At 42.6% G+C, this 22,696-nt stretch overlaps 1 protein-coding gene and 1 pseudogene across 2 annotated transcripts in view; one reads left to right on the forward strand and one right to left on the reverse strand.

Annotated features, from left to right (window-relative positions):
• LOC106576989 (stromal membrane-associated protein 1) overlaps positions 1-13,199 on the reverse strand; it is a 44,250-nt gene extending 31,051 nt beyond the window's left edge. Inside the window, 4 exon segments of the mRNA XM_014154607.2 lie at positions 3,725-3,800; positions 7,621-7,706; positions 8,392-8,525; positions 12,897-13,199. Of these exon segments, the coding sequence (XP_014010082.1) occupies positions 3,725-3,800; positions 7,621-7,706; positions 8,392-8,525; positions 12,897-13,014 (414 nt within the window). The 5' untranslated portion in view covers positions 13,015-13,199.
• A 7,736-nt stretch (positions 13,200-20,935) lies between these two features.
• Positions 20,936-22,696, forward strand: part of LOC106576990 (apoptosis-stimulating of p53 protein 2-like) — a 54,060-nt pseudogene continuing 52,299 nt past the window's right edge. The window contains exon 1 of the transcript XR_006760336.1: positions 20,936-21,497. The product of XR_006760336.1 is annotated as an apoptosis-stimulating of p53 protein 2-like (transcript). The remainder of the gene's footprint in view (positions 21,498-22,696) is intronic.

The following is a 22,696-nucleotide window of genomic DNA, read 5'->3' on the forward strand; positions in this document are numbered from 1 at the left end:
GCTGGCAGAGACAGATCCTAGATCAGAGTACTCCTGCTGGCAGAGCCTGAGAGAGACAAAGAGACAGACAGACCCTAGATCAGAGTACTCCTGCTGGCAGAGCCTGAGAGAGACAAAGAGACAGACAGACCCTAGATCAGAGTACTCCTGCTGGCAGAGCCTGAGAGAGACAGAGACAGAGAGAGACAGAGATTCTAGATCAGAGTACTCCTGCTGGCAGAGCCTGAGAGAGACAGAGACAGACAGATCCTAGATCAGAGTACTCCTGCTGGCAGAGCCTGAGAGAGACAAAGAGACAGACAGATCCTAGATCAGAGTACTCCTGCTGGCAGAGCCTGAGAGAGACAGACAGATCCTAGATCAGAGTACTCCTGCTGGCAGAGCCTGAGAGAGACAAAGAGAGAGGTGCGAGACAGAGAGAGGTGCGAGAGAGAGAGGCGCTAGACAGAGAGAGGTGCGAGACAGAGAGAGATGTGAGTCTGCATACATCATGTGTGTCAGCAAGGCTATCAGACTTATGCTAGGTAGCAGGTGTGAGTGGACGGGGGAGAGGGTTTGGCCTCAGGTGGAAAATGGGCTTTAGACACTCAGTGATCTGAGAGATGTGTGCATATGCACCACACACACACACACACACACACACACAGAGAGCTGGGCATGCATTTAATCCATACATACTTTTCTTCTGAGACGAGTATAAAAAGTGTTCATTTCGTCAACTAAAATAGTGACAAAAATGTCAAACACCTATTTTTCAGTGGCAATTGACGAGACGATCTGACTAAATAGACCTAGAAAAACTAACTAAATGAAAATAATTTTTTACATTTGGGTTGACGAAAACGACTTAGAACACTTTAATTACAATACAACTACAGTATGTCAAGGGGCAAAGCTCCAAACGGACCATTTAGTGGCATTTTGCAACCCTTTGACTTGCCTCCGAGTTAAATTTGTAAAAAGGTGCATGCGAGCTAAATATTCATTTGATGGTCACCTCACCAGGCTAAAACCCTGATTTGGTCAAACAGTAAAGTGTATTATCATCATGATTCCTGTAAGTGTGTGCCCGGCCCCTGGGCCTGTTCACCTGGGACCTGCTGCTGTGACAAACGAGCCACTTGATGTGCGCTCCAGGAAAGAGAAAAAGGCTTCTGACTGGATAACATTTCAAAATCCCAAATCTTTTGGAAGCAACTACTGTTGTTCTCAGCTTTCTGTGGGTAAGTGTGCCTATTAAGCTCACCAAAATCTAAATTTAGACATTTCTAACAAATGCGCCCTATTTTTTTATTTATTAAGAAAACTGGAGATAAAACTAAAGATAAATCTCTCATGTGAAGTCATATGACTTTACTCACATTTTCTTTTTACAAGATTCCCATATTGCTATCACTTTACTTGACAGATGTTAAAGCACATTCCCCTGACGTTATTGACTGCATAAGCACAATGTAAAGAGAGATTCATTTATGTTGGTTTAGATACTGTATTGGAACCAAGTTGTTTTAGGTATGTTCGTTTACTGTAATCTCTCTCTCTCTCTCTCTCTCTCTCTCTCTCTAATACGCTGTGGTGGGAGGTCTGAGTCACAGCTCCATCTCTCGTCTGAAGGAGACCCACTCGCATCTGGCTCCCGAGGTCACCAAGGTCAGCACGCACGCCTGCCTCTGCTCTGTCACAGCCTCGCTAATATCATCTGATGTAATTCTACATTTTAGTTTACTTTAGATCATGGTCGTATTCATTTAGCATCTGCTAAGGATACATTTAGACCAATTGATTAACTACCATGTAGTGATGGTTTCAGGAAGCACACCACACAGAACTGATACCGTCCTCATTTCCTGCCATTTGGTGTTACATTTGATACCATCTGTATCGTATCGATTGCTGTCATGTCACTCTCTCTGCATCTTCCCGGTGCTGTATCTAATATCAGTAACACTTTAGTTGACACACAGCATCATAACACGCTATGACACGGTCATAACCAATTCTTAATACGTCATAACAGCTGACAACTCGTCAACCCGTCATAATATGGTCATAACACTGTCATGATACATACTTCGACCCGTTGTATTACTTTGTGGCTGGTTATGACACCTACATAAGAGAGTGTCAAAACCCACAAAACAAGGCAAAATCATTCCATTACACCATAAATACTGTTGACAAAGTAGGCTATCAATTTAATATGGTACATTACTGAAAAATGATCATTGTAATTGCACACACATTGATGTCAGACATGCACCTACCCCAATGTTGTGTTGCTGATGACTGATCTCTCTTTGACTGATGACTGACTGACATAAGGGCATGTACGTGAAAGGCCTATCTGGCTTACATGATTATGATGGTTATAATGCTTCTTGACAGAGTGTATTTTCTACAAGTTCATTAAAATATGATGGGAAAAAAAACATGACGAAAGAATTCACTACAAAGTTTTTAAGAAAAACGTTTAAATGAAAAGGAAACTTGTTGAACACAAACAAATTATTATTTTTGCGACGGCATATATGGAATATGAATTAAACTGTTTCAAATGTTGCAGTCAGAGTGACTGCTCATTAGGTCCCGCGAGGCCCAGCGGGTCTAGCGTTAAGATACGAAGCGTGCAAAATGAGCAATTGCTCATCGGCCATTGCCGGTCCATTGGGTAGCAAACCTACAATTGCAACGCTTTTTAAGACATCACATTTACTGTTAGATTAATACATGGCTACTAGCAGTGGGCATTCTATTCACTGTTAGCAATCGCTCAAATGTGTTTTGAGTTTTCACTTCCTCATGTGCTGAATAAGCCCTAAGATAAATTAGCCTATGATATTTATGCACATAAAGGTGAATTTTCCTACATCTCTATTGAAAAATTCAAAATAGTCTGAAAATTCTGTAACCCTACTTTAACATTATAATATAACAACAATATCCTATTGTCAACTCACAATTCAAGACAAATCACCGGATTAGGTTGCACATCATATTATCTTGAACCATGCATTCCTGCTTGGACATGTTAGATGAAACAAGTTCTTTTTCGAATAGCCTACAATCTCAATAGTCTATTGCACACAAGTCTAAAGCACTGCAGGTTACTTTCGAAGGTGAATGATAACAAATGTTTTCTATTGCGTGATGCCGCTTCGTTTTCTACTGGTGCGACAAAATCATGGGCTGGAGCCACTGAAAAAGTTGGAGCCCTGTCAAGAGGTCAGATGTTTTATCTGCTGCAGAGTAATGTATTCTTCTGCCAATTTGGCTGTTGGGAAGAAAAATCATGCGACAGGAAGTCATGCAGAAAAAGATGTTGGTAGGACAAGGCTATGCATGTTTGTGCACAAGGAAGTCAGTGATTTATGTTGACTATAGATTAATGGGGCGATTACAAATGTGACGTGACTAATATGTTACTAGTTGACTAAAATGTCCCCGTCATTTTGACAATAACTAGACTAAATCAAAACGACAAAAATGTGACTTAATTATATTTTAGACAAAATGACTAAGACTTTAAAAAAGGGTGCCAAAATGAACACTGCTGTATATGCAGCCAGCCACACAAACATGCCTCTCACAAAAAAACTCCCATTCACATACAAACCCCACACAAATAATGTTATGTACACAGACACACACCAATTATTCGTGCCAATTGCTGTGTAACAGATCAGTGTTGTGGACAGTGTGTGTGTGTGTGTTTTTTTACACTTACTGAAGCTGTTTTGAGGCCGTTCTGGTCGTAGTATTTCTTCCTTTCGTACTTATCCCGGATGAAGAACTCTACTGCTCTGAGGTCAGGGGTTAGGGAATGACACTGTAGTACACAGTCACACAGCTATGTCTTACTATACAGTGGCTTCAAAAAGTATTCACACCCCTTGACTTTTTCTACATTGTGTTGTGTTACAGCCTGATTCAATTGAGATTTTGTGTCACTGGCCTACACACATTACCCCATAATATCGAAGTGGAATTATGTCTTTAGACATTCAATAAGTATTCCTGTGTTACAGCAAGCCTAAATAAGTTCAGGAGTAAAAATGTGCTGAACAAGTCACATAATAAGTTGCATGGACTCAGTCTGTGTGCAATAGAGTTTAACGTGAGTTTTGAATGACTATCTCATCTCTGTACCCCACACATACAATTATCCGTAAGTTCCCTCAGTCAAGCGGTGAATTTCAAACACAGATTGAACCACAAAGACCAGGGAGGTTTCCAATGCCTAGCAAAGAAGGACGTTATTGGTAGATGGGTAAAGAAAAAAGAAAAATAATATCCCTTTGAGCATGGTGAAGTTATTAATTACACTTTGGAAGGTGTATCAATACACCCAGTCACTACGAAAGATACAGGCGTCCTTCCTTAGTCAGTTGCCGGAGGGGATGATAACCACTCAGGGATTTCATCTTTAGGGCAATTGTGATCAACTATAGTTACTCCACAATACTAACCGAAATGACAGACTGAAAGGAAGGAAATCTGTACAGAATTAAAAAATATTCCAAAACATGCATCCTGTTTGCAATAAAGTGACAAAGAAATGAACTGTGTGTCCTAAATAAAGTGTTATGTTTGGTGCAAATCCAACACGACACATCACTCTCCATATTTTCAAGCATGGTGGTGGCTGCATCATGTTATGGGTATGCTTGTCATCGGCAAGGACTAGGAAGTTTTCCAGGATTAACAGAAATGGAATACAGCTAAGCACAGGCGAAATCCTAGACAAAAACCTGGTTCGGTCTGCTTTCCAACAGACACTGGGAGACAAATTCATCTTTCAGCAGGACAATAACCTAAAACACAGGGCCAAATATACACTGGAGTTGCTTACCAAGACGGCATTGAATGTTTCTGAATGGCCTAATTACAGAGGCAGGGGAGGAAAGAAAGGGAAAGACTGAAATTCACAATGCAGAAAAACAAGCGAAGGAAGGGAGGTCGCTGTCGAAGCAGGCCCAAACACCCTCAAGAAAAAGTGGTGTGTAAATATATTCGGATGCTGCTCCTGTAGGCACATCTTTATTCATGCTGGAATTTACATGGAGACGAGTCAGAGGCCAGAGCTGAAGGGGGGAGGGGGAAAGAAATATTTTGCGAATATGTTTTGGCTTTCATACCATGCCATGAGGCCTTTCAGTCATATTGAGAGTTCCCTACTACTATTGCTTTAGTTTATTATTATTCACATTGTTGTTGCTGTTAGTGGTAATACTATTTCCACCACTACTATTATTACTGATGCCTTATTGCTGTTGGTCCCACCATTGTTGTTGTGTGTACTTTGACAATGTACAGTACCAGTCAAAAGTTGACAACTACTCATTCAAGAGTTTTTCTTTATTTTTGCTATTTTGTAGAATAAAAGTGAAGACATCAAAACTATGAACACATATGGAATCAAGTAGTAAAAAAAAAAAAGAAATAGTATTAAAACAAATCTAAATACATTTTAGATTCTTCAAAGTAGCCACCCTTTGCCTTGATGACAGCTTTGCACACTCTTGGCATTCTCTCAACTAGCTTCACCTGGAATGCTTTTCCAACAGTCTTGAAGGAGTTCCTACATATTCAGAGCACTTGTTGGTTGCTTTTCCTTCACTCTGCAGTCCAAATCATCCAAACCATCTCAATTGGGTTGAGGTCGGGTGATTGTGGAGGCCAGGTCATCTGATGCAGCACTCTCCTTCTTGGTCAAATAGCCCTTACACAGCCTGGAGGTGTGTTGGGTCATTGTCCTGTTGAAAAACAAATTATAGCCCCAGTAAGCGCAAACCAGATGGAATGGCATATTGCTGCAGAATGCTGCGGTAGCCATGCTGGTTAAGTATGTCTTGAATTCTAAATAAATTACTGACAGTGTCAACAGCAAAGCACCCCCACACCTCCTCCTACATGATTCACGGTGGGAAGCACACATGCAGAGATAATCCGTTCACCTACTCTGCGTCTCACAAAGACACGGCGGTTGGAACCAGAAATCTCAAATTTGGACTCATCAGACCAAAGGACGCACTTCCACCAGTCTCTTCTTATTGGTGTCCTTTAGCAGTGGTTTCTTTGCAGCAAGTCGACCATGAAGGCCTGATTCACACAGTCTCCTCTGAACAGTTGATGTTGAGATGTGTCTGTTACTTGAACTCTGTGAAGCATTTATTTGGGATGCAATTTCTGAAGCTTATAACTTTAATGAACTTATCCTCTGCAGCAGAGGTAACTCTGGGTCTTCCTTTCCTGTTGCGGTCCTCATGAGAGCCTGTTTCATCATAGCGCTTGATGGTTTTTGTGACTGCACTTGAAGAAACTTTTAAAGGTCTTGAAATTTTCCAGATTACTTTAAGACATGAAGGTCAGTCAATTCTCTTTGCTTATTTGAGCTGTTCATGCCATAATATGGACTTGGTCTTTTACCAAATAGGGCTATCTTCTGTATACCACCCCTATCTTGTCACAACACAACTGATTGGCTCAAACGCATTAAGAAAAGAATATCGACAAATGAACTTAAGGCACACCTGTTAATTGAAATGCATTCCAGGTGACTACCTCATGAAGCTGGTTGAGAGAATGCCAAGAGTGTGCAAAGCTGTCATCAAGGCAAAGGGTGGCTACTTTGAAGAATCTCAAATAGATTTTGATTTGTTTAACACTTTTTTGGTTACTACATGTGTGTTATTTCATATTTTTGATGTCACTATTATTCTACAATGTAGAAAATAAAGAAAAACCATAGAATGAGTAGGTGTCCAAACTTTTGTCTAGTACTTTAAGTAATTTAACTTGCCATGTCAATTAAGTCTACTGCATTGAATTTGAAAATAGAGAGAGAGAGACAAGCAAACCTGACAACAGAGAAGTAACAGAAAAGGAGATGGGAGTGAAGAAAAGACAGACAGACAAAGGAACCATGAAAAAGGAAAGGCACTTCAACAAAAAAGCTGAGGGGGAGAAGGACAACATGAAAGCAAAGAAACACACAGCCTTATCTCAAATACTCCAACTCCCCACACAATGAATACATAGGCCTACACATTTGACCTCCCTACCAGTTAGTCAGGCTAGTTTGACCCCTGTGGCTTTGAACTACTGTCAGAACTCGCAGGAGCCATCAAAAAGGCAAAACCGATGCCCATCCCGCGACAAAGCTAGACACCAGATGATTTATTAGAGACTTGAACCAGGCAGACCGTGTGAATTCAGTCTGAGTTTGAACAGGAACAGCTGTTATCAAGAACACACAGCTGTCCTGTCAGAACAGCAGGCAGCCCAGCTACCATGCTGCCTCACACTCTCCAACACAACCCATGCACGCAAAGGTGCCGTGTCCAAATGTGCGTTTCATCACAATTGGGTCCAAAGTGACATGGGAAGAGGAACTGTGTTGTGATGGGTGCTGGTCAAATGCAGATGCACACAGAGGGGGTTCATTATTACTAAACACACAGAGGGGGTTCATTATTACTAAACACACAGAGGGGGTTCATTATTACTAAACACACAGAGGGGGTTCATTATTACTAAACACACAGAGGGGGTTCATTATTACTAAACACACAGAGGGGGTTCATTATTACTAAACACACAGAAAGGGAGACGAGAGGATACTGGTCGGTCTGTGGACGTCTGAAGGTGTCTGGGAGGTGGGCTTCGTACAGCTGTTTGGCCTTGTTGTTCCCCATGTCTACCATACTCTATATACACACACACACACACACACACACACACACACACACACACACACACACACACACACACACACACACACACACACACACACACACACACACACACAGGGGAGAGAGAGATAACAGCCTTGAATATATCATTAGACATCTCTAGCTTCATAATGCATCACATATTCAAGCAGAGGGCAAGGTCTCCAAAAACAAATGGAATTAAAAGAAAGTGTCACCACAACTGCTTTGAAATGTTCTATTTACATTCTAGTAAGTTTGTACTTGGTAATGACACACATACACAAACAGGCATGGCAGGCAGGCAGCCCCCCCACCACACACACAGAAGATAACTGCCACAGGAAGATGAGGAGAATGATGGATTTGATAGGAGGAATGAATGAGCTAACGTTGGAATAATTACCCATCAGGAATTAATTAGCCATTAAAACAGCAATTAACATTCAGAGAGAGATGCAAGCTCCATCTACCCTGACAGACAACTCCTCAACAAACCACAGACAGGCCTACACTTTGGTTTTAATTTAATTCCCCCCGCCCCATCCTCAAAAACACCATTTTTTCTTCATCTGTCTAATTCACACACACTCAGCCGCAACCAAAACACAACACCCCAAAAACCACCCACAGACCTCATTGTCCGTCACACACCCCCATAAAACGCACACACCCATGGTACCTGGATCTGTTCTTGGGTCCATTGGTCCAGGTTGACAGATTTGACTCTGGAGATGTGGACCCCCAGGTTCCTGTGGATGCCAGCACAGCGGATACACATGAAGACCCCCAGGTTCCACGACGCCCATCGCGGACCTACACAGAGGCAGACACACAGTTATTATTCTGCTACTGTACCAACTCCAGGAGTGTAATAGTTTTTGTTCCAGCCCAGCATTAAAACACTGATTCATTCAATTAGGCCAAGCGTGGTCCAGACTAAAGAGCATTGATTAGCTGATTAGTCAGAACCCCCTGCCAAAGATCAACCACCGACTGAACCTAACAAACACATCCCCCCCACACACACACACACACACACACACACACACACACACACACCCCTGGACCCTCGGTGAGTGACAGTGTAGCTTTCAAACTAGTGGAGACAAGCAGCCAAGCTTGAAATTAAGGCCACTGCCGTCAAACTGAGGACAGGGCTTGGTGTGTGTGTGTGTGTGTGTGTGTGTGTGTGTGTGTGTGTGTGTGTGTGTTCGTAGAACAGGGAAGCTGGTGGCCGTAGACGACATTTCTCCAGAAGACACTGACAGGTCGTCTCAGCAACTTCCTACTCCTGGCCTTGTCTGTGTCACCATTGTTCAAAGCTGTGGAAAATTAAATCCACCCAATCAATGACAAAGTGCTTGAGGAACAAGTTGCCGTAGATCAAGTAGCACTCAACCACTGATACAGGGTTAGGCTAGATATTTGTCACCCCCCTGAACTGATCTAAGATCTGATAGGCCCTATTGGTTAGGATTATCAGGCCTATCAGATCTTAGATTTGAGGGTAGGGGGACAACTTCGACCTCCAGCACTGGAGAACAGCGCTCTGCTGCTCCCTGGTGGTGGCTGGATGCAGTGCAGTCCAGGTTAGGTTGCAAGGCTGTGGCACTAGTCCCCAGAGAAGGCCAGCCGTGTTCAGAAGAGTCGGTTCGGTAGAGTCGGTTTCATTAGAGGAATGAAACAATGCATTTCGGTTCGACATGATGCGGTTCGATGTATTAACATTTGTTGCATAAAGACATTCACTTAATCGATTGCTGACGGGCCTCAGAGCTGGATGTGACGGAGCCGACTCCCCTGAGCTGTGTGTGTCAATGATGTATGCAGGCACCTGGTCCTGTATCCACAAAGCATCTCAGAGTACCAGAGCTGATCTAGGATCTGTCTATATTAGTCTTATTCATTATGATCTATAAAGGCAAGACTCATCCTAGATCAGCCCTGCTACTCAGATGCTTTGTGGATACTGGCGCTGAGCCATAGGGCAGACTGGGCATCTACCACCACATCATCAGATAACATTCAAACTACTAGGTTACTTCTGTCCCCTGAAGAAAATGAAGTAACACAAAGTATTGGGTTGAGAGATCATAAAATGAGGCTTCCTCTCCATCGATTCCCTGACTTTCACCCACTGAGTTATTGGGCTTCTGGCACCACCTATTGGTGATAAGAGGGACAGTAGGCAGGCCTCAGACACAGCGAAGATGGGAGAGGCGTCTATATTTGGTGCACTTTTCCACAAATGTTGAGAGTTGTTGCTAATCCCTCTTGCAGAATCACTGGATTCATTGAATAGTGGCTCACAAAAACACGCAGGATATCAGACTAGGTGTCATCGTGTCAGGCCGACTTCAAGAGCCACACAATATATGGGCTTTGGCTCCCACAGGCACGCAGAGAGGGAGAGAGGGGTATCCAGGGGGGGGGGGGGCAGAACAACCTTCTGTGCCCATCTGGCTTTCTCGCCAAGCTTGCCGTGCCAACACAGAGAAAATCATGCCAGCTCAAAGAGTGTGCCCCTGCCATGCCAGATGATAGCCTACCAGTAAACACATGCTACGGTCCCAGCACAAGTAGGCTAGTCTAATGATCGAAAAGGAAAGCACTCTGTTCTAGCCTAGGCTTATATTCCTTGAGACACAGCAACGGTAGAGGTATACACAAACATTTGTTCACACCCACCCTGAGAATTTAGGGCAGTGTGCACACAGTGTTTACAGGCACAGAGACAAGCAGGGTGGAATTACAGCTGAGCAGCTCAGGTGAGTCACTCATCACACTGCAGTAGTCAAAGCTACGGGCCAACACCCCATCTATTCACCATTATTGCAGGTCTGTCACGCATAGTCCTGGCTGTCTAGGAACACACACACAACCTAGTCCTCCTCTCCCCGTTTCACTGCAGAGGTGGAAATTAAACGAGAGGCATTCTTCCTGTGTGGCCTGGGTTTAGTAGGCTAGGCACAACAAAGCCAACTGATAGTATGTGTGTGTGTGTGTGTGTGTGTGTGTGTGTGTGTGTGTGTGTGTGTGTGTGTGTGTGAGATCAGATGGAGCTTGATGATATAACCGATTAGCCACACCCACCCGGCCTGGGCCAGCCTATCAGAGGGCTGCCCATCCAGTCATAGGTCAACATGCCTCTGGGGTGTGTGTTGAGAGAGAGATGCCATCTCCCTCTTGCTAATACTAACTTCAGCACTAGCACAAATGGCAGATACGTGGTATTGAGAGACATATTGATAGAAAGAGAGAGACAGTGCAACATGTCTGTGCCAGCTTACATATTTGACTAAATAGTGAGTGAAGCGAGAGTGCCTCAGGCCCTTGTTACTCAGTGACGTCTGAAGTCAAATGACTATCAACTCTTACTGCAGCATGACAACACGGAGGAAGAAAGCAGCTGAAAATATCTTCCTCTGATTGCAGAGAAGAGTTGACCCCTAAGCCTGAGGAAGGTCTTACCACTAATTCCCAAGTGTATAGTCCAGACTCCAAACAACCCCAGCTCTGATCTCAAAGGCATGGATACTGGTAAAGCAACATGGTGGAGACTGTCCTGAAACCAGAGTTGTAGGTGGGAAGCCATTAAAACAGAAACACACTGCTTTGCCCCATCTTGTAGGACATGGAAGGAGAAGCAGTGAAGGATGCTGGGTAATTTTCCTTTCCCATTGTGTGGACACTGGAGAGATAGAAACCAGAGCTTAGGCAATGAGAAGATAGAGAGAGACAGAGGCAGTATGGGGAGAGGAGATAAGCAACACCCCAGTATAGAACGATCCCTCTCTCTCTCTCGCTTTCCTTCCATTTTCTCTAACACAGTGCTAACAAATATGAGCTGACAGCATCATCTCACAATCATTACACATAGGCTATGCACACGCACAATTTACAGGAACAATGCTTCACAATACACACACACGAGCATGTGAGCCATTCACACAGGCACGCACGCATGCAGACACACTTACAAACACAAAGTGGGCGGACGAACAGATGGATGCAGTGTGAGCATTCACCTATACAGCGCCCAAGGTTGCAGCTTGAGTGGAGTTTTCACTTAATAAACAAACACTGACACTTCCTTTTACCTGACTGAGCTATAATGCAACGTTACATAAAGCAGGATTACATAGGCTAAGAATAGAAAACAAAGAGAACCATTCTGCAGATTAGAGCCTGTCCGGGATCCATTTGCAATGGGTGGGTGTATTGTGCACAAATTTGATAACACGCGATTGGGATAATACCCATGTAGGCTATACAATATATTGTATTCAGACGGAGGAGAATCTGGAATTTGAAAGAGCAATGTGTAGTGTGTGCCGGGTCAACTTTTGTGTCTGACAAAGGATAGTGCAAAGCTGTTGGTTGTCACCTGTCCTCTTCCTGGATGCATCCCTCATTTTACAGCATCATCCATAAACTGTGCTGTTCATTGGCCCCATCTGTCAAACAACCAGCATCCCCAAACCACGTGAAAACCAGTCTGGACTGGACTCTCTCGGAGCCATGGCAACTACAGTCACATCTCAAAAGCCTAACTTTGAGCCCAACCAGAGAAACTCGAGGGCAAAGCAAGGACCCAGTGGTATGAAATATGGACACGTCATGCTGTTAACTGATCATTGCTCGCATGGTCATGGTCAACACACTTGCAGCTGATAGTGAAACGAAAATAGGGACTGTCCATAAACGTAAGGTAAACATTAGCAAAACACGTCATCATGACGCAAGAGGCATTCATTAATCACAGATGGGTGGTTCGCTGAACTGGATGAAAACCTGCTTGACAGTCACTGCTACATCAGCATTGTATTATCCGCCCATATTGGCTTGTATGCTGGCAATACTGGTGACCGATTACCCTCCGTTATCGTAGACTGGTCTCCGATATTGTTTTTCCGCTCATAAATAAATTGGAGGGAAGGACATCGGAGCCAATACCTGCTTTTTGTGTTGCTTCCATCGTGCTAGGCTAGCAAGCTAACAAACCTGTCAAATGGAATGAGCGGTATACCTTGGCTAGCTAGCCAATGTCTGTTTGCTTGCTCATTCACACTCAGGCAGAAGTCAAACTCCCATGTGTGGCTGGATGGGATGGCGTATATGGAACCACGACCACTAGGTGGGTTAACCTAGTTTCACTGTCTAGATTTCAGCAGCTGAGATTACCTTTAGCCTCGCAGTCAGCGCAGTGCTTGTTGTCGTCCTCTCGGAGCATTTTGGACAGAATGGCCTGATGCTGCTCATTCAGTTTCTGGGCTTTCTCTCTCTCCGACCGCGTCGACATCTCTCAACAAGTTATGGTGCACTGTTCCTAAATAAAACCCCTACTGTACCCTTACCATCTGTGTCTAATTGAAATGCATTAAAGGAAGACCATCCCTGGGTATGTGCAGCTTACTACAACCGTTCTGCTCGCAGCCAAGCTCAATATGGGGGCTTGTGTTCCGCTAGCAGTACCAATGAGTCGTCACTAGTTACCCCAGCCATAAATATATAAACCACGCCCATTTCTGACTATTTATATTCTTAAAAACTGATTTGAAACATAACATTAACCCTAGCCTTCAACACACTGCTAACCTTGTGCCTAACCTTAAAGGAAGACCTAAAGGCAAATTGTTTGTTTTCATGAATGTTTACGATACAACCAATTTTGACTTTGTGGCTGTGTTAACTAATGGCAACCGTACAGACATGGGAACATCCGGCTTTGAATCTTTAAACTCCGTTGACTTGTATTTGCAATAAAGTGTAACTGCAGACATTGGCTGTGTTCGAGAGCATTAAAACCGTGATATATCTTGGGTAAATTGTGATTGACTGACTCATCTACAAATAATATTGAATAGTTATTTATGATGCAAGGTGATTTGTAGCTCAGTCAGTCTCACCTTTAAAGTCGGCTGCGTGCCCATTACGGCTGCGAGGTCGAACGCGCCCATCATCTCTCTGGCTCCTCACTATACTGCCACCTACTGGTGGGATAAGTTTAGACATCTCTCAGGCCCCTCTCTATACTGCAAGCTACTGGTGGGTAAGTTTAGACCACCTATTTGAGGGATGAGTTTTCGGTTTTGAATAAAATGGTCTGAATGAATCTTATCATAGGGTAAATCCATTTGAATTAGATCACTTTTTGACAGCAACCCTTTTGATTTAAACAAAACGTTCAATACATGTCTGCCCATGAAAGAAGTGGTCAGAAAGTGACTTTTTGAACCTGAATGCCAAAACATTCAGGAGATAAAGGGGCTCAGTTGACCCATTTTGAATACCCCACCATACCATAAGGCATCCATGTCTTCATCACCTGAAAAGATAAATGGTTGAGTTTGATATAATTTAAAAGCTTACAAACAGTGTTGTCTCGTGATTGATAGGGTTAATGTGGAACTGTGGGAAAACAGTGCTCTGCAGTAAAACAGTGGCGGGGGCGAAGGACACTGTGTACCGATGTCCTAGCGAGCTAGCTAGCTCCTTCCCTCGTCGTTACGTTAACAGACCTGCCAGAAAACAGTGCTCGGCCAGCGGGGGCGAAGGACACTGTGCACCGGTCATGGGTTCATTGTGTATTAGTTTAGATCTAGTGTGTTGTCAATCGTTTGGACACAATCCTCTCTGAGGTAAACAGAAAAAATTATCCGCTTCATGTGTCAGACCCGGAAGTGACAATCCTGGTGTTGGAGAGGGGCCTGAGAGATGATGGGCCATAGAAATGATGTACCGTTCCTTCGGAAAGGATTCAGACCACTTGACTTTTTCCAGATTTTGTTACGTTACAGCCTTATTCTATAATGGACTGAATTGTTTCCCTCCCCTCGTAAATCTACACACAATACCCTATAATGACAAAGCAGAAACAGGTTTTTAGACATTTTTGCAAATTTATATAAAAAATATTACATTTACATAAGTATTCAGACCCTTTCCTCAGTACTTTGTTGAAGCACCTTTGGCAGTGATTACAGCCTTGTGTCTTCTTGGGTATGATGCTACAAGCTTGGCACACCTGTATTTGGGGACTGTCTCCCATTCTTCTCTGCAGATCCTCTCAAGCTCTGTCAGGTTGGATGGGGAGCGTTGCTCCACAGCTATTTCCAGGTTTCTCCAGAGATGTTCAATCGTGTCCAGGCTCTGGCTGTGCCACTCAAGGACATTGAGACTTTTCCCAAAGCCACTCCTGCGTTCTCTTGGCCAAATGCTTAGGGTCGTTGTCCTGTTGGAAGGTGAACCTTTGCCCCAGTCTGAGGTCCTGAGCACTCTGGAGCAGGATTCCATCAAGGATCTCTCTGTACTTTGCTCCGTTAATCTTTGCCTCGATCCTGACTAGTCTCCCAGTCCCTGACGCTGAAAAACATCCCAACAGCATGATGCTGCCACCACCATGCTTCACCGTAGGGATGGTGCAAGGTTTCCTCCAGACGTGATGTTTGGCATTCAGGCCATGAGAAACAAGATTTTCTGGTCTGGTCACCAGACCTGAAAATCTTGTTTCTCATGGTCTGAGAGTCTTTAGGTGCCTTTTGGCAAACTCCAAGCTGGCTGTCATGTACCTTTTACTGAGGTGTGGCTTCCATCTGGCCACTCTACCATAAAGGCCTGATTGGTGGAGTACTGCAGAGAGGGTTGTCCTTCTGGAAAGGTTCTCCCATCTCCACAGAGGAACTCTAGAGCTCTGTCAGAGTGACCATCAGGTTCTTGGTCACCTCCCTGACCAAGGCCATTCTCCCCCGATTGCTCAGTTTGGGCGGGCGGCCAGCTCTAGGAAGAGTTTTGGTGGTTCCAAACATCTTCCATTTAAGAATGATGGAGGGCACTGTGCTCTTGGGGACCTACAATTCTGCAGAAATGTTTTGGTACCCTTCCCCAGATCTGTGCCTCGACACAATCCCGTCTCAGAGCTCTATGGACAATTCCTTCTTCCTCATGGCTTGGTTTTTGCTCTGACATGCACTGTCAACTGTGGGACCTTATATAAACAGGTGTGTGCCTTTCCGAATCATGTCCAATCAATAGAATATATTGATAAGTCACCTTCTCCGAGAGAGATTTACACGGTTATCAAAACCTCACGCCAGGGTAAACCTACACAAACACAGCCCTTATTTTAAGTGTTACCCCTTTGGGAAAAATTGATGGTGAAAAAACAATAGGAACTATTTCCCTGTTTGACCACTAGGTTTTATGGGTATTATGACTATTACTATTCAGCATAAATGTAGTAATGCTGCATTCAAAACAACTGGGACCTCGGAAATCTCCGGGCATCCAACCCGGAATTCCACTCAGGCCTCTTTCTAGAGCTCCGACTTTCCGTCCTGAAGATCATGATTTGACCTCGTCTTGAAAGCACCATAAGCCCTGAGTTAGCCTGCCCTGGAGCAGGTTAGATCTGAAGGATTCGTTGCCATATAAATGTACCTGGCTCAAAGGTGAGCCACTTTTGTGGGACCGGTTATCCCAAGAACTCAGAGTTGACCAAGGTTACTTTTCTTACTCCTCAAACTACATTTGTAGAATAGGGCTCAGGATGCATCGGTTTCCAAAATAGCACACACTGACAGATATACTGTAGGGTAAACACAGAGATACTGTAGGGTATAAATATTACCAGGGCAAGCCTGTGCCACAGACACATACACACAGGGTAATAATATATACCTTCTCTGTTTGATAGGCAGTGGCGAGGCAGTGGTGAGGTACAATAAAGAAAGTAACAATGACCAAACTGGTTCCCCTTTATTTCATGATAATGAACGCAATTTATTCTTAACATTACAGCTGAAAGTGTCGGGTAAACTCTTGTCAAGTCGAGATCAACTTCAGCACATTATTAACACTAAATGGGACCACAAACTCTTCCCTGTTAATCCATTCCATTCCTTAAAACAGCTGAGGAATGGGGCAGGAAAACATAACAATTTTCAAATTCATAGGCATCGCTATGGATGCAAGAACTGACCAGCCATAAGATCAAAAGCCTATACAGTGTTCGTAAACAAACATTGGAATAAAAAATTAAATAGGTTTCTGATGGATCACGACAGTTGAACTAAGCTCATGAGGCATTTCTAAGTTATATTTAAGCAATAAGGCACGAGGGGGTGTGGTATATGGCCAATATACCATGGCTAATGGCTGTTCTTAACACGACGCAATGCGGAGTGCCTGGATACAGCCCTTAACTGTGGTATATTGGTCATATACCACAAACCCGAAGTGTCTTACTGCAATTATAAACTGGTTACCAACGTACAGTACCTGTCGAAAATTTGTACACGCCTACTCATTCAAGGGTTTCTTTATTTTGACTATTTTCTACACTTTAGAATAATAGTGAAGACATCAACACTATGAAATAACACATGAAATCATGTAGTAACCAAAAAAGTATTAAACAAATCAAAATATCGGAGCAGGTTCAAGGGTTTGGGGTTTCCATGATACCAAGTTCAATAACTAAACACGCACAAGGAGCACAACTAGAATGCAAATGGGGAGTTTTTTTAGGGAGTTTTGCACACTGGGGAAAAGGGGGGAATTCACCAACCATTTCACAGTCCACAATTCATTCTCGTTGTCAGTGCCGTTCTCCAGGGGTAATCCTAAATCTCAGGTCCTCAGCCAAACCGGTTTAGTACACAGTGGGGGTAATCAGACAGTCCAGGTCACAACAGCTAATCACACAGATAATTCTCTCAATTCTCTCACTTTTCATAACACACTCTTCCCTCTCCATTCTCTGCCCCTTTGTGCAGGCCGCTTCCTCTTTTATCTCCAAGTACTCCCTGGCTAAATGATCCACAGGCTCGCCTTGGGGCAGGAAGTCCATATAAGGCTCGGGGGTGTTGGGACATTGTCCTGTTGAAATACAAATGATAGTGGGACTAAGCGCAAACCAGATGGGATGACGTATCGCTGCAGTATGCTGTGGTAGCCATGCAGGTTAAGTGTGCCTTGAATTCAAAAAAACTAATCACAGACAGTGTCACCAGCAAAGCAACACCATCACACCTCTTCCTCCATGCTTCACGGTGGGAACCACACATGCGGAGATCATCCCTTCACCTACTCTGTGTCTCACAAAGACATGGCGGTTGGAACCAAAATTCTCATATTTGGACTCATCAGACCAAAAGACAGATTTCCACCGGTCTAATGTCCATTGCTTGTGTTTCTTGGCGCAAGCAAGTCTTCTTATTGGTGTCCTTTAGTAGTGGTTTCTTTGCAGCAACTCGACCATGAAGGTCTGATTCAAGCGGTCTCCTCTGAACAGTTGATGTTGAGATGAGTCTGTTACTTGAACTCTGGAAAGCATTTATTTTAGCTGCAATTTCTGAGGCTGGTAACTCTAATGAACTTATCCTCTGCAGCAGAGGTAACTCTGGGTCTTCCTTTCCTGTGGCGGTTCTCATGAGAGCCAGTTTCAGATGTTTTTTTGCGATTGCACTTGAAGAAACGTTCAAAGTTCTTGAAATTTTCCAGATTGACTGACCTTCATGTCTTAAAGTAACGATGGAATGTTGTTTCTCTTTGCTTACTTGAGCTGTTCTTGCCATAATATGGACTTGGTCTTTTACCAAATAGGGCTATCTTCTGTATACAACCCCTACCTTGACACAACACAACTGATTGGCTCAAATGCATTAAGAAGGAAAGAAATTCCACAAAGGAATTTTTAACAAGGCACACCTGTTAATTGAAATGCATTACAGGTGACTACCTCATGAAGCTGCGAAGAATATGCAAAGCTGTCATCAAGGCCAAAATCGATTCAAATGTAATTTGTCACATACAATGTAGAAAATAGTAAAAATAAATAAGTTGAATAAGTAGGTGTGTCCAAACTTTTGACCAGTACTGTAATTAAAGCAGTAAAAATAAATATTTTGTCATACCTGTGGTATACGGTCCGATATCATTAATTTAATAATATATACTGATTTATCTGGCTGCAAAGGATAGACAACAGTTTGAGGTCTGAAAAAGGGTCTATGTTGAAAATTGGTCAAAGTTCAGACGAGGTTAGAGATACCTCTCTGATAATCAGTGATTGGTATGCTATGCTTATGCTATGCAGGATGTTTACCTTGTGTGGATGTATCCAACTCTCCATAGATGGGTTGACAACATCACGAACACCATGTGCGTACTTCCATGGGGCAGAAGTCAGTGTGTTGTGATTCTGGATGTCCAGATTGCTAGCAATGACTAAAATGACAAGAAACTGCCATGTGCGGAATCGTAAGTGGCTCGTTTTCTCTTGTTATTGATACCATGTCTTGTTTTGAGGTGTTTTGACTGATTTCCCGTCAATGGTAATATGGCTAAATTTCACTAGCTTACCAACAACTTGTAATGATGTATTTTCAAAGTTTCATTTATATATGTTTTCAATAAACATACAAGACGGAATACAGCTTTCATGTTGTCAACAATCTAAGCCAACACCATCTGTTTTGCCCCATGGTTGCGTGCTTCTCGTTTTTGTTGCTAAACAACCAACCCGTCTAATATACAAGTCATTATTTTCCTCACCACTAGGTGTCTCCCTTTACCATGACACTAGCTATTCCTATTGCGCTCTTTTCAAGTTTCTATCTGATGTGTCGATGTAAAAAAATCAGTTTCTATTAATTTCTACTGCAAATTAAAACAAATACATTAGCCTCCTTTTGTAATTAGGCCTGCTACGTTAAAAACATTCCACGGCACAATCTGAAATATTTCTTGATATTCACTGTCCATCAGTGATACATGTATAATTGATTATTGAAGAATTCTGCCTCATGACCATAGTACAACACAATAGAGCGTGCCAGCTTGTAGTCTCAAAACCTGGAAATTACCTCTGGTTTGTCCAGCCATTTCTATGGGGAAAATTTATGGGGAAAGAATAGGGTTTTGGGATAAATGCCAAAAATAAGATATAAGGTTAATACAAGCTTAGGAGATCTTATACGTTTTGTTCTATGTGATAATATCAGTCAGTTAACATGACCTTCGTGAATTATAAAGCCTTTATGTGCTTTTTAAAATTACATAAATGCTTCCAAATTTTACAAAAAGTGATGTTAGCTGATGAAGATTATCTCATCGAACAAAACGTATAAGATTTCCTAAGCTTGTGTATACCACAGACCTTATTTATGGTGACTACCCAAAAATCCTCCAAAAACCCCATTCATTCCTACATAGGCTTTGTCCAACGAATCATGGCGGAGTTAGCGACTGGAACGAGCTGCAACAAACACTCAAACTGGACAGTTTTATCTCAATTTCTTCATTCAAAGACTCAATCATGGACACTCTTACTGACAGTTGTGGCTGCTTTGCGTGACGTATTGTTGTCTCTACCTTCTTGCCCTTTGTGCTGTTGTCTGTGCCCAATAATGTTTGTACCATGTTTTGTGCTGCTGCCATGTTGTGATGCTACCATGCTGTGTTGTCATGTGTTGCTGTCATGCTATGTTGTCTTAGGTCTCTCTTTATGTAGTGTTGTCTCTCTTGTCGTGATGTGTGTTTTGTCCTATATTTTTATTTAATTTATTTTTATTTTTAATCCCAGCCCCTGTCCCCGCAGGAGGCTTTTTTCCATTTAGTAGGCCGTCATCGTAAATAAGAATTTGTTCTTAACTGACTTGCCTAGTTAAATAAAATAAAAAAAGTTAGTGCCTACAAAAAGATGCCATTATTTAATTTAACTAGGCAAGTCAGTTAAGAACACATTCTTATTTACAATGATGGCCCCCATAGGCCTATTTTGAAGCTACTGATTTGTTTTTAATGACAAAAACATTAATTATGAGGTTGTATAGTTTATGTTTTGGTGAATCCACCAATTTGTAAGTCACTCTGGATAAGAGCGTCTGCTAAATGACTTAAATGTAAAATGTAAATGTAAATGTTGTCATTTAAAAACATCAGTAGTTTCAAAATAGGTCTATGTAATATTATTTAAATCTCTGTCTGGCTGTCTGTGAAACAGGTGGACAAAGGAAGGTGCTGTTCGGCAGGAATGATCAAGCGAGGAGGTCAAGGTTGTCCAACCATAGAGGTCCAACTCAGCTGACTCCTGGGCTGAGAAGAGTGATGTTGACTGGCCATGGAAAGGAGATTCATTACACTCTCAACCCAGTAGGTGGTGATAGATCCACTGTCCGAGACGAGGCGGAGCTTACATTCCAATGGGATGAGTTACATCCTCCTACGTCACTCTGGGATAAACTGCGATCACTCATTCGAACTACGCTGTTAGCGGTGTTTCAGGGCTGATAGGCACCTACAGCTTCAGGAAACTATCGCAAAAATATATATATCAAATACAACGTACATAATCGTGTTATTTGATCGGTTTGGGTAATGGCAATAATTTAACAGAGTTTTGAACGCAACGCGTTTCCGAATGCGACTACCAACTTCCAAGCGATGTAATCGCCACTGAAAACTTTCATTTCAAGAAGGCCTTGTATTTATTATTATTTTTTTTTTTTACAACAGGTCCACGGCATATGCGGATAGGAGACTGATTAGGCTACACAGCCTACGAAATACATGTAGTTATATTTGGTTTATTTTACAGCCAAAGTTACTTAAGTTACTTACTTTCAATAACAAGAAGAGACAACTCATCGACTGGTTTATCGGACAGGCTACGGGACAGGATCAGGATTAAAAAGCAATCGGAACGCCTCCAGTTTTCCTCGAAACTACGAGCCAAGGAATTCCAAATCTGGTTAAATGCGGTACGAGGCTAAAATGATGCCGGTGAGAGTTTCTGCCTTTTAATTGCTTGAAAAAAAAGGCTATTTGCTTGTCATACGTTGAGTCGATACAGCAACATAGGCTAGTTGATATCCTACGCGACATTGTAGCACACTCCAGTTGCAGGCATTACATCGACGTACTTGCTGCTTACTTTTTTTTCTATATCCATTTTCAATAAATGTGTTTTCAGCCATAAAGGAAAACTCAAGTTACACTACACATTGCAGTTGGGGATGATGCAACCTAAGGTTTGGCTACCCAAGACTCATGAAGGAAACTATAGAATTTCAACAGATTTTTCAAATATTGTTTCATCTTTAAGAAACGGAGTATTGATGTTTTTTGAAGGAATGTACTCACTAGGTAGTTGTTGTTGTTCGCATTGAATAAACCACCCAACACAGCTCTGAGGATTTGCATAGTAGTCTAATTTGATGCCCAATCAACCCAATGTCTACATTTTTATGTCCGTAGGAGATGTGCAAATTTTTTTTTTCAAAAGATCATTTTATCCTAAAATCAGATAGTTTTGACACAGAATTTGAATATTGTGGTTCTTGTTTTTCCTTAAACAAGGCACCCAGCAGCTTTGAACCTGGACCCCTGCCAACATCATGAGAGGTCTAGTCCTTTTGCTGCAGTGCTGAGCTCCATCTCTCAGTACTTCTTTTAAATATAGAGAAAGGAAGAGGGGGGCAGGAGGCGGTATAGAAAACATCTTGAAATTATGTCTGGGACTGTTGTATATTTTGAAAAATGGCAGGCTAAGTTTCTAACTGATACTGACTGTATATGTACCTATGTTCTGGTGCAAAGTCCAAGTGTGTCTGTGACCAGTCAGTGTGCTGTGCACTACTCTGTATGGCACCAGCTGGTAAAAATTCAGGATGAAAGGAAAGTTCTTCAGGTTGTGGTTGATTGTCCCCCAGGAGTTGTCAGGACCTCTAATCTTTGGAATGCTTCTTTTCTGATGGGCTTTCCCAGAAATCCACTGCGAAAATACGTACGTGGATGTCAATGCCAGAAGTAAAATGTTACTGAGATTAAGATGTTTCACCGAATCACTTTGTCATCATTTGTGTGTAATTATGTGAGTGTGGATCTGTGTGTGTGTGTGTGTGTGTGTGTGTACCTAGCACACGTACAAACACTACTATGTTTATCTTAGTATTACTGTACATATTGGTAGCCTACAGTGT

The sequence above is a fragment of the Salmo salar genome, chromosome ssa18, assembly GCF_905237065.1.
Source record: "Salmo salar chromosome ssa18, Ssal_v3.1, whole genome shotgun sequence".
Lineage (NCBI taxonomy): Eukaryota > Metazoa > Chordata > Actinopteri > Salmoniformes > Salmonidae > Salmo > Salmo salar.